At 44.2% G+C, this 12,587-nt stretch overlaps 1 protein-coding gene across 3 annotated transcripts; it reads right to left on the minus strand.

Annotated features, from left to right (window-relative positions):
- Positions 1-4,679: 4,679 nt before the first annotated feature.
- On the minus strand, positions 4,680-12,277 carry zgc:136971 (S9 family peptidase). Of its 3 annotated transcripts, none has more exons than XM_040047302.1 (21): positions 11,885-12,276; positions 11,018-11,153; positions 10,665-10,740; positions 10,506-10,581; positions 10,244-10,356; positions 9,997-10,131; positions 9,775-9,866; positions 9,554-9,591; positions 9,346-9,467; positions 9,184-9,244; positions 8,863-8,957; positions 8,686-8,737; positions 8,004-8,110; positions 7,738-7,870; positions 7,572-7,655; positions 7,383-7,463; positions 6,145-6,233; positions 5,741-5,934; positions 5,541-5,643; positions 5,112-5,218; positions 4,680-4,997 (listed from the first exon to the last, which is right to left on the minus strand). In XM_040047302.1, exons 1-21 carry the CDS (start codon positions 12,000-12,002, stop codon positions 4,898-4,900), a joined length of 2,112 nt encoding a protein of 703 aa, XP_039903236.1. In that variant the 5' UTR covers positions 12,003-12,276; the 3' UTR covers positions 4,680-4,897. The 3 variants fall into 3 exon arrangements, 2 of the variants coding, with proteins under 2 accessions (XP_039903236.1, XP_039903238.1); XR_005698243.1 differs by having other exon boundaries at positions 4,882-4,997; positions 5,832-5,934; positions 11,885-12,277; XM_040047304.1 differs by lacking the exons at positions 4,680-4,997; positions 5,112-5,218 and having other exon boundaries at positions 5,342-5,643; positions 5,832-5,934; positions 11,885-12,277.
- Positions 12,278-12,587: the final 310 nt, after the last annotated feature.

Consider the following 12,587-nt stretch of genomic DNA (forward strand, 5'->3'; position numbering starts at 1 on the left):
TAAGTAGTGAAGAAATTTCAAGACTGAACTTGATGATACCTTTTTACTTGTTGTAAAGGTATCATCCTATCACAGTACCACGCTGAAACTCACTGAGCTCCTGAGAGACTCTTTCACACATATTTCTAGGAGTCTGCATGCTTAGGTGTTTCATTTTAAACACTTGCGACAATGCAAGAGATTGGAACTTTTGAATTCAACGATTTCGATGGGTGTGTGAGTAATTCTGGCAATGTAGTATAGTTTGGCAAATTATTTGAGAGTGTTTATGTAACAACACTCTAACCGAGCCTTGAAAACATTGTATTCCTTCCTCAGAGGCTAAAAATCAAAGTGTTTAGGCATTCCAGCCAGACCAAGATGTCTCATCCCGACAACAATGAATCCTTTACATACTATTAAAGCACTAGTGTCTTAATGTCTGCTCTGCCTAGTAAACAACATCATCTGCCAAACCCCTTTCCTCTAAAAATGTGGTCAGATTTCCAAATGCTACAGGCAAGTATTTCTAGAGGACCTACAAAACAAACTCTTCCTTAAGTGAAAAGAAAAATCAGTAAAATGTCTTTTCAATTACATAAATATCAACTTTCACTGTTTTTCCCTTCTTCTTTCCCAGATAAAGACCATTATGCACTGCCCCGGCCTGTATAATCAAATTCAGGTGAAGGAATGCTGCATCTACAAACACGTTCCTACCTTCAGTTCTAGCAGATTCTCTAACCAACAGGTCGTTCATGCTCACGGTAACTACGACAACAAACAGCAACAACAATAAGAGATATCAATATATCAGCACCATGAGGGGTTTGCAGCTGTCCTGTCATCCTTTGGTGTAAGTTGTTCTCAGGATAACAGCGAGCCCCCTCCCACCTACCCACCCTTGCTATTATCCTGCATGGCACTGGTACAAAAGTGGCTTAGGATGCAGCATGGGAATAAGAAGAAAGATAAATGTGACAAAAGAAAGATGGAGCCGAGCCAAATGGTTGGAGGAGGAGAGATGAAAAGAGGTTTGTGTATGATGGAGTCCAGACAGCTCCCACAGCTAAAGGGGGAATATTCCCATGATCTGCTGGAGACTTTGATAGTACAGTAGATGTAGATTTACTGCTCACTCAGAGTGGGGAGACATGTATTAGCTGTTCAGAATGGCTCAACACTTAGAAGCTCTTTATCTCAGGTTTTATTGCCCATCATTAAATTCTAAAAACCTTATTTTCTTACAACACACCAAACGATTTCCTCATGTCGCTGTTAATTCAATTTGGGGAAATTTCTTAAACCAAGACAGATCATCATCCTGGAATCAAGAAAAAACAACTGATTTGCTTTGGAAACAGGTATAATTACACTTGGATCTTTAATGCACTGGCACATATATGGAAAAATGATCCAAAAGATCCCTTTTTAGACAAACAGAAACACTTTGTCAGCTCGCATAAACACACTGATCCGAAAGCAAACAAGAAGCAGACCCCAAAAGTACTTACTGTGCCCACATAACCGCCAACACACCTTACCTCCCAGACTCTACAGACAATGGCACAGCTTGTTTTGTATCGATGACAAACCCAAAGCTATCCCTTCATGAATCCCAGAAACAAAACGGCTCTGTTGTGACTCAACAGCTCTAAACAAAGCTCACATGACAGAAAAGGAATGACACCAAAAAAATAAAAGTGAAAGGTTGCAATCCACGTAGCGCTAACACAATGGAAGGTTTCTCCTTTAGAGACTGGGGCTCTTCCTGTTCAAACAGCCTTTTACAGTCAAAGGGTGAATCAAAAGGGAGATGGTAAAATGCTGCTTCCCCTCTTTAAGGCCCGTTTTAATAGGCTCCTGAATGAACACTGTGTGTGCACACAATCGCTCTTTCATGCTAAAAAACAACAAGACAAAGGAAATAACAGGGACTAAGGACTATGCTGAGGGACGTACTGTAAGTATGCTAAGGAATAAAAGGCCTGGGATGCATTTTATTAATTTGTTTAAAGTTAGACAGTAAAAGGAACAATTTTTTTGTACTGGCTCTTTTCAGCAATGCACACGTAACACCCTGGCACACAACCAGTGTCCACAGGTGAAGGCCATGGCTGAAGGGTGTGGGTGAGGAGATGGGAAATTCCCACTCTAAAGTGGAAGGGCAACAGATGTTGAAAGGTTGCGGCTGAGAATTAAACTTACTCACCTTGTGAATCCATTGTTTTACATTTGATGACTAGGAAATGAATGTTGGAACAAACTTTTGCAGCCAGAAGAAAAGTGAGACAAATTCAAAGCCCGTCGACATCAAATGCCATCTCATTCACCTTTAACACAGTTTGCAGTTTTTGTTTTATTATGTGGATTTGAAAATATACGGGGCTTCTAAACCGCAGCAGTGAAAGAGTTCTTTAGGCCTGTTTCCTCTGGCATGTGTATGTAAGTATGTGTACAGTGCTGTGCAAAAGTATTGATCCCGTCCTCACTTCTTTACTTTTTGTTTGGAAAATTTAAATAAATATTGTTGAAACATTCAAACACATAAAAAGCATATTCTGCAAAAATGAGCTTAAAAATGAGCACTTGATATGACCACCTTTATTCTTCACACAGCCTGATCTCTCTTAGCTGAGCTTTCTTGTCCTTTCTTCCTTGTAATTTCTACTGTTCAGGAATAGTTCTCCAGGCTTGTTGATTTCTAAGAATGGCTGACTGGGAGTCACGTTCCACTGAGGCAATTTCTAATGAGGCTTCAAACTGATCAAGTGAAAGACCAAGTGTATCTCTCAGGTCCTGTGTCAGATCTTTACTTGATTTTCTTCTATTTCTTAAGGACATGTCTTTCAGATACTGTTCATCAGCTATAGATAGTGATTTAGGACATCTATCTTTTTCTTTTGTCTTCTACTCCTTCAGCTCACTCAGATTTTAAGGACACACTACATTCGTTGCTCATGCTCTCCAGAGGATGCACTTGCAACACTGCAAGATTGATTCCCTTGCTCGTTTCCATCGTCCTCTGCTGTTCTCTTTTACTTTACTTGTCCTGCAGCCAGCTGCAGCGGGGAAGCACCAGAATGAACCAAACACCAAAGGCTCTTTGTCCACCAGTGTCAGACAATACACTTTCACTCTTCCCTCTCTTTGTCTGTCTACCTCCTACATTCACCCAGCATGAGCATGAGTCTTTTCCCTGTCTCCATCTTTCAGCAATGCTTCACCTCTGAGCCCCAGCCCACACAGCAAATACCGCTGAGAGGAACTTCTCCCTTCTATCTGGCTCATTCATTGTCTCGAACACCGGCTCGCTTCTGTCTCACTCCTCGTCTTCATTTGTCACTTCCTCATCAACGCAACCTCCGTCTTTCACTCAGAATTGGTGACCCCACCCAACACCCACGTGGCAGTGACTTCATCAGGCGGCAGCTGCTGCAGTCAAGGCCACAGGAGCAAAGTGTTGGTGGGGAGGCCAATTATCTCCGCCACCGTGTCTGGGACACCAGCGTGAGACCTCTGGAAGACATCGCCCACCTCGGCGTCTCATCTCACCACTTAATCTTTCCAAATGTGCATCTGTGAATTTCATTTGTCAGTACTATCAGCTGTAGGAATGTCCACTTGTGTTGTCTGGGAAATGAAGCGGTGGTACTGTTCAAGGCCGCTATCGACAAGGCCACCAAAGTACTGACAAACTGGCTCTGCTTTCCTCAGCCACTGTTTCAGCACACCTCTTAGCCAAGTGCAAGGTTTGCGAGTGGAAAATTACAGCTTTATATTAAACACTCCGGTGTTTGTGGGGAAGTCATGATTGAAGCACCCCAGAAATAAGGGAAATTCCAGCCTAGTGCAAAATGGATTAAAGACAAGTTAAACAACCATCTTTTTTTACCAGATATCTAGGATTTCTTTCCTGCAGAGTTCATCACCATTAAATCTAAACACGTTTCTTTCCCAGAGTTGCTTTATCTCTTTGCCTGTGCTTAAAGGTCAGCATTACAGTAGACTATTTGTTCAGGCAGCCACATGAGGAAGCTGCTTGAGAGTCTCATTTAAAGGCTCCAGCTTAAGTTTCAGGTGGTTTGCAGCTCTGCAGCGGGTCTGTGTGCTTACAAAGACTCAAATGACACTTGGAGTCCTGGTTTGCTTTGATTTTTCAGTTTTTCCACTTTTCATTTATTTCTGTGTTAACTTGAACGCAGCAGATGTGATTACAACCACCTGTTTGATGGCTACTCATTTAAGTGGGCTAATCTCATGCATCTGAACCGACACATGCATAGCCAGCTGATGTCTATGGCTACAATATGAAGAGACCGCCATCTGCTGGATAGTTCCTTAAATTACATGCCCCATGTGTGCTGGTAGATCTTTGCCCGCCTGGACTGGGAAGTGACCACATAGAGTCACTGGTCCTGAGGTGGGCCGGACCAGTGCATAAAATTACAGAAAAAGTTTTCCAATAAAAAAAAATATACACTTTTTCTATCTAGTGTAGAAACAGACATTTCTTTCAATAGAAAAAGTTGTAAAAATTATGAAAATACAGTTTAAAACGTCACAATCTATACACTCGCCAGTGGGCCGTATTGAACTCTTTACCGGGCCCATTCTGGCCTCTGGGCCTTATGTTTGACACCCCTGGCTTAGATAAAGTGATGTATGATAAAACAAACAAGACATGCACACATGATTGCTGCATTGTAAAAATGTTCTTTATTTCATGCTTTTGATTTTTTTTTTTAACTTTACCTCAAAAAGCGTTGTTTAGTTATTAAAAAGTCTGCGATGTTTAAGATTCTCAGCTTTGATCAAAAACCAGATTTCTACCACTTTTCTCAGAGCGTCGAGCTGAAGCAAAAAAACAACAAAAACGGCCTCGTGGCTGTGCGTACGTGTGTGTGTGCGTGCGTGGTCAGAGATGCTGGTGCAGCCACAGCGCTGTGTTGAGGAAGCAGTCAACCTGTGTGTCCACTCTGGACAGAGAATGTCCATCTTCAGGAAACCACAGCAACCTGATTTTAAAGAAATAAATGACAGGAATGACTGAGTTGAATATGAGTAAAACCAGTGTGGCAGGGCTCACACTGTCAGATTGTCTTTATGTAGTTTGTTGTGCCCCGTCGTACCTGACAGGTGAACCTCGGCTCTTCAGTGCTTTATAAAGCTCCATCCCCTGGTGTGGAGACACCCTCCTGTCTCTGCCTCCCAGCATCAGCAGCACCGGAGCCTTGATCTGCACATTGTCACACAGCACATTTCTTTACCCACATTTTTGACTCAAAAAACATCACTATAAAAAAGTCCTGTGTTTACAATTGCAACGACTGAACTTCCACAGGGCGGGCTTAGTTTTTAGAGACACAACTGAGAGTATAAGAGCGGTAACATCATCTCTGAGGCACCTTTGTCTCGTCATTGTGGAGTCTGGGATTTAATCAGCATTGTGAGCTCTAGAGGGGTCTAAAGAAGATTTCCTTATTAAAGCAGCTTTGTAGCTATTGCTTCTGGTCGTTTCATTAAGGTTATCACATGGGATTTTTGTGTTTGTGTTTGACCTTGGCGGCATGTGCGATGGGTGACTTCTGTAACATAGCAGCCAGGGCCTCAGCAGTGGGTATCTGGTCGTACGAGTAGTGAAACCCAGCACTGGTGTAACGCCTGGAGATGGGGTGACAGAAAGCATTCACGTATGAAGTGGATTTGATCTGATTCAGCACAACAAAAGCTCTCATCTGTCGATGCATATCTGCCTCACCAGTCCACTATATCACTGGTTCCCAATAGAGTAGCAGCATTAATGACAGGGTTCCTGGCTGCGCACACTCTGTAGGACTCAGGATACTGACCGAGCAGGTGACAGGCCAGGAAACCGCCGTGAGAACCACCTATTGCAGCCAAGCGATCGGGGTCGAGGTTCGGGTCACGCTCCAGCGCAGTAAGCACAGCCCTCTGGGTGAAAGACAAGGAAGCCAGGACAGATCATTTCCTTACATCTGCAGGGGTGACTGTGTAAGTGATAGAGCTACATGTGCAGATATGGTCAAATATGGGAAAAATAATTATGTTTTTGTAATTCTGACAAACTGCGTCACTGGCAGGATTTGTTGCTGACATCACTCTTTCCTGGATTTGGGAGCAGAAAAAACAAAAAGGACATACCTGCACATCTTTTACATCCTGGCTCCCAATCTGACCGATCAGTGACAAAATGCTGTGCTGGCCGAACCCCGTGGATCCCCTGTAGTTCACTGGGTAGAGACACAAAATTAGAAAGGGAAAAAGACCAAAATCAAAACTGAAATGTTAAAGAAATACTAACAATATCAATATTAATAATATTAACCCTGAAAGGCTTGTAGTTGTTGTAGATGGTGACTGATTTGCTTGTTCACCAGAAGATATTAAGTTTCTGTATTTTCTTTCTTTTATTAAAAAAAACCAAGATGACATAATGTATCTGGTAATGGTGGGATGATCGTGTATTTATGTATATATATGTATTTTTTAAAAAAAAGGTTCATATTTAGAATAAAAAGAATCAGAGACACACTTGGGCCGCGGTTCTCAGCTGACAAAAAAAAGGTGTGTCGACTCCGGGTCAGGGACAGGGTACTGACCCAAGTGGAGGAGTTTAAGTATGTCAGGGTCCTGTTTATGAGTGATGATAAGAGTGGAGCAGGACACCGACCGACTGACTGGTGTGAAGACAAAGCTTTGACTTCGCCTATGGTCACGAGCCTCTGGGTAGTGACTGAAATAATGAGATCACAGATACAAGCTGCAAGAATTAACTTCCTTCAAAGGGTTGCTGGGCTTTCACGAGACAGGGTGAGGAGTCACTGAAGAGGGACTCAGAGTAAAGTTGCTGCTCCTCCACATTGAAAGGGAAAGCTGTGGTAGTTCAGGCAACTGATTAGGAGGGCTCCTGGCCCTTGCATAAGAGTGGTATTTCAGGCATGTCCTACAAGAAGGCAGCTCTGGGAAAGACCCAGGACACACTGGAAAGATTATCTCTTGGCTGGCTTTCAAACATCTCAATGTCCCTGGAGGAGGTGGCTGGGGAGAGGGAGGTCTGGGGTTCTATGATTAGACTATTACCCCTGAGAGCTGGACTCAGATAAGCAGCAGAAAATGGGTAGCGAATCAGCGCCTTTACTCCATTGTTTCACATGTGTACTTTTTATGGACTGTTTAATTATTACTATTAACCGAATAAACCAAAAAAGAAACAAATATACCGTTTGCTGTATTTATAACTCTCTGAAGACAACAAGCTAATCCAGTTTTTAATCTTTACCTTAAATTAAATTAAATCCACCTCATTTTCCAAAATGTTAAACTCATTTGTGTGCACGGCATGAGAGCCTGACAAAATCTACGCAGCACATGTATCTCACCCATGAGCACAGCGAAGCCGAGTTTAGCCAGCCCAGCTGTGGTGCTGTTCCACTCTGCAGGGAACTGAGAGTGAGGGCCCCCTAGTGGTGCAAACAGCAATAACAGGAAAACGATTTAATAAATCACTCACACAGTAGACAGAAAAAAGGCAATAACACGGCATAACAAGTAGGGACATGAATACAGACCATGGATGAAGACCACAAGAGGTGTCCTGGTTTCACCAAGGGGACGAGATGGTTTAACCAAGACTGCACCAAAGTCTAAGCCAGCTGTATAAGACAGAGAGGAAGTAAGAGGACAATGGAGCTGAAACTCAAAACACGTCTACTGAAGGAGAAACTGAAAGCTCACGGTAGTTCGCGTTCTCCTCGTCCGATGGAGGAGTCACATCTAGAACTTTCCAGCTGAAGTCAAAGGTCATGAGGGGCTCCTGCAGAGTTTGCCAGGACACGGCCTCACCTGCACGCGGGACAAACCCCACCCTCTGCATGCACGTCCATCCCCGTGGAAACAAGAGGCAGACAAACAGAAACATATCAAATCATTTTAAATAACTGAAAACATTCGCACATGCATTGCATGTTTGTGTTCACATGTGGCGTTGTGGTTTGTCCGACCAGAGTGGGAGGGGTGTTCGGGCTGGAGCAGCAGACCACCATCAGGTCTCTCTGGACTGTCAGCAGTTTCCAGCTGCCATAAAGTTGGGAAGAAGAATCCGAGAGGTCTGAAGAGGAGGAAACAAAGACGGAGGTGAAGAGGGTGAAAGAAGAGATGAAGAATAAACACACGGGCTCTTGACAGGGGTGAAACAAACAGAGAGAAAGGTCAACCCTTAGAGAGGTAAGATGTGCCGTTCTTTTTTTGGTCTTGTCATACCTTTCTGTTCTCCCTTGTCCTCCTGGTGAAGATTAAACAGTGGAGGAGGAGGAGGGAGAGGTTCAGAAAGAGAATCAGAAGGAGGCGGAGGTGGAGGAGGAAGGGGAGATTCATGAGGCAGGGGAGGAACTGGAACCGGAAGAAAAGGAGAAGGTGGAGGTGGAAGAAAAGGGGAAGGAGGAGTCGGAGAAACAGGAGATGATGAATGAGAAACAGAGGGGGAATCGTCTGGAGGAGGGAAAAGAGGAGATGGGAGAGGACAGGAAGCCCAACATGGGAAAGGGGAAGGGGGGAGCAGAGGAGAGAGGGGAGAAGGAGGAGGAGGAGGGAAAAGAAGTGATGGAGATGAGGACAGGAGGGAAAGAGGAGGGGGAGGAGGAGGAAGTGGTGGTGATAGAGATGGAGGAGAGGACGGACTCTTACTATCAGAGAGGGAGGTGACTATTTTTGATCTTCTGTCAACTAGGAAGAGACCCTGAAAGAGAGAAACGCAAAATGAGCCATGGTGTGTGTGTGTGTGTGTAACACAACATGTTATAGACAAAAAAATAGGAGTTGTTTCAGTTATACCAGGTTGTGCCAGAGAAATGTGTTTGTTACCTTCCAGTTCCTGCAGGCGCTGCTGAACATTACTCTCTGGCTGTCTGCAGACCAGCAGCAGGACGGCAGCGCTTCATACATGCCTGCAAACTCACCTGGAACAGAAAGACGTGCAGAGGAGTTCAACTCTCCACCGAGCTCCTCAATCTTTACGAGCAATCACAAGTAACGCTTAAGTTCTCTTGATGCATTAATCTCTTACTGTGAGAATTTATAGTTCTTCAAATCTGAATTTTGAAAAACTCATCCATCACAGTTGCAAAATTCTAATTGAAACTGACACGAGCCTCTCTTTTGGCACCTTCAGGAACTCTAACGTACCAGCCTGTGGCCTGCTGACAACATCCAGCAGCGTAGATGTCTCCCCGCTTTCCAGATCCAGCTGTGGAGGATGATCCATGAGTCAGTCCGCAGTCAGCCATTAAGAGAAAGAACACACAGACATGCACAAAAACACCACATACATGAGCACACATACAGCACCTGCTGCAGACTGAGGCACTGGTTGTGAGGACCAAACACTGCACCCTGCAGGTAGATCAGCGTGGACCCATCAGGACTTAGCCTGGGATTAGACACTGAAAGGTTTTCCCCCGACAGACGTTCTGGTTTGGAAGACGAGAGGGCTAGCTGAGCAAAGTGGGGGCACAACTTTTATATATTAACAAACAGACAAAGAGAATGCTCTCACCACAATGTCCACACAGGTCAATCTTGAACAAGGCTGACCTGAAAGAGTTTAGACCATCAGAGACATAAAGTGAAGAAGTACGTTTTAAATGTATATGTATACAGAAATCGTGTATTTGCTTCAGTCAAACTAACATTTTCTTTTCATAGTGTCTGAAAACATTCACAAGTTTCAGGGTCATTTTGCTGTTTCTGTAAGCGCATTTAAAGCAGCTCTCTAACCTGCGGTTGGAGCAGAACTTCAGTCCGAGTCTGAAGGGTTCGTGGTACCAGCCAATGAAAAACACTGCCTGACTGCCGGGAGCCCAAAGAGCCTGGAGATAAAAACACACAAATGTACAGAGAGAGTAAAAAACATCCTCCTGTTAGTTTGTATGAAAATTACTTACAGAATAAGGTGTATGAACATTTAAGGTTCAGTGCCGTAAACTTCTGCATCCTCACCTGTCCAGGTGAAACATCAGGCGGAACGCCCTCCAACACGCTGGCCGTGCCGATCTCCAAATCCACCACACAAATCGCCGGCTCGCTCCTATTGGTCAGGGCCTCCCCCCAATCTTCACAGTACAAACTCCTGTCCTGATTGGGCATCGGAACCCACGTCCCCCCAAAAGAACAGAACAAGAGTCCGGCACTCAAACACTCTGCTGTAAGGTTAGCAAAACAGCACGAACATATGTTTGCATCATACCTTTCTCCACGCGTGTCCCCCATCTTGCGTTTCGGCTGATGCGTTCTTGCTTCTCTCCGCTACGTACAGCAGTTTGTTCTCACACTCTGACCACGACAGGCAGCCAAACTGGGCTGAAAATAAACACGTGTGAGAATAAGTGTTTGTTTGTTTTAAAAATACAGACGTAAATGGATGCAGAACAACATGGCAGCACGGTGATGAGACCGCGTCCTTGATTCTTATCGGTTTCTGGTGGCGATACGTCAGGATTTAGTCTCACCGTCGTCATACACTCGGCCGTGTTTGTCAAGAGCAGTCAGGTTGAGGCATTTTCTGAGGCCGTGGCAGTTCCATATCTAAACAGACACGACCGTAAACAGCAGCCTGTTAAGATGCTCGAACGCAGACATTACAAAATGAAGCGTCCCGTTTTTCTTACCTCGAGGAGCTGGTGACCGCTCGTCTCTCTGATAACAGCTCTCAGGCCTCGAATGGGAGAGAATCCACTCAACAACCTAAAAAAAATAAAAGACAAAGAAAAACCGACTCCAAAATTTGATGCAGACAGAGGGATCCACTGCTTCTCTACTGCACCTCAACCACACTCAGTGGATTTCCAGCTTTCTGAGACACCCTGTGGTGCACTCGTACATCACAGCAGCAGGCGGACAAGTAAAACCACCTGAGATCAAGTCAGTAGAAATTTTCAGGCACTGTTTTTTGCCAACCAATTAAGATTTTACATTAGAAAATGTCCCATTATTATTACTATTAAATTATGGCCCAACTCACTCTCCGGACACAGACACACACGGTCCTGGTGGAAGAACAGTCCTGATGCTCTTGTGAGTGTTGCTCTCCGAGATCAGCGTGAACTCCTGCAAGTATCGGAGTCTGGAGCATCGGACCAGTTCGCTCTGACTCCACTCTGCACATGGACACAGTGAACATAGAAAAGTTTATTCCTTGTCACAGAACAGAGAAAAAGCAAGTAGTGAGGAGCTCTTTTAATCTTGCTTGTTGATTCCAGTTAACATGAGGAGAGTGTGAGCTGGATTGGACAACTACTGGACTGAGTGTTTAAAAAAATAACTCCCCCCAATCCCCAAAACAACTCCATAAACTGTCACATTAAGGTGCAAATTAACAGCTTCATACAACCATGGCACGACGTCCCAGTAGTTACTCCACTAGATCATCAGACTAAGATATCAGGTCATATCCAAGACCTACTGACCAAGCGATCACGTCGGTATTAATCACCTCATAGTCACTCACTTATGTACTTACTTATGAACAACTGCTGCTGAAAAGGAAGTATTCTTGAATGTAGATGGCTAGGGTTAACTTTAAGTGCACACTAAATTTAAAAGGACCCTAAATGGAAAGCACTTCCTACTATGAAGCATATGTACTAATAATAAATCGTGTATTTTACTTAAAGAAGTTTCAGCTGGGTGCATTTTATTCCCCCTTTCTCCCACTCCTCTACATTTTGGGGTCAGTACTGAGCAGGTTCGGAGTTTTCAGTTTGTTTTTTCATGAACTATCCATGCAGTGAACATAAATTAGCTGACAGTGGGAAGCCGGGTGGTAATAAATAAATAATGACCATCATCATCATCCGTGCACACATGGGGAGGGAGGGGGAGCGTTCACCTGCTGTCACCGTGTATATCCGGGGCTCCTGGAGCTGCTCCTCTCTCACATGGGCTGAAACAGGCGCAGACAGGCCGCTCACCTCTCCGTACACCCCGGTGATTTGTCTGGGCTCCATCAGAGCCTGTCGTGGTTCACTCGTAGTTCCTGTCAAGCCTTAAACCCCGAAACTTCAACAGTCGCTGCAGTCCGCTGCACGGTCATACATCGTGCATTAAATGTTAAAACTATATGAAGTCTGAGGCTCACTGCAGCTCGACTCACGAATACCTCCACACAGCTCTGTTAGCGTTTGTATATCGCTTCTTTGGCTGCAGCTCAACATGTCAGAAGAATGATTTTCGCTGCACCAGCGACTCCATGTTGAATTCATGAATGGGCGATACCACTTGGCTCAGGTTTGGGGGGGGGTGTAGTTGAGGGAAATGACCACAGAGAGGCAGCAGAGATCCGTTGAAACATTTACAAGCTGAATGAAAGTGCGAAGAATTTTTTAAAACTAAAGTGACCAGGACATACTTTTTAAAAACATTATTTTTTTAGTGGTTACTCGCTGTCCACGGTGATATATAAATAGGGATTTTGGCAGCGTGAAATCTGTCTCATGATTAATGAGGTGTTTTCTTTCTGAAAAAACACAGACTAAACTTGGCCAAACTACACTGTACAATTACTATGCTTGGAGCTTGGAAAATTATTCTTA

The sequence above is a fragment of the Simochromis diagramma genome, unplaced genomic scaffold (genome assembly GCF_900408965.1).
Source record: "Simochromis diagramma unplaced genomic scaffold, fSimDia1.1 OVJJ01000387.1, whole genome shotgun sequence".
Lineage (NCBI taxonomy): Eukaryota > Metazoa > Chordata > Actinopteri > Cichliformes > Cichlidae > Simochromis > Simochromis diagramma.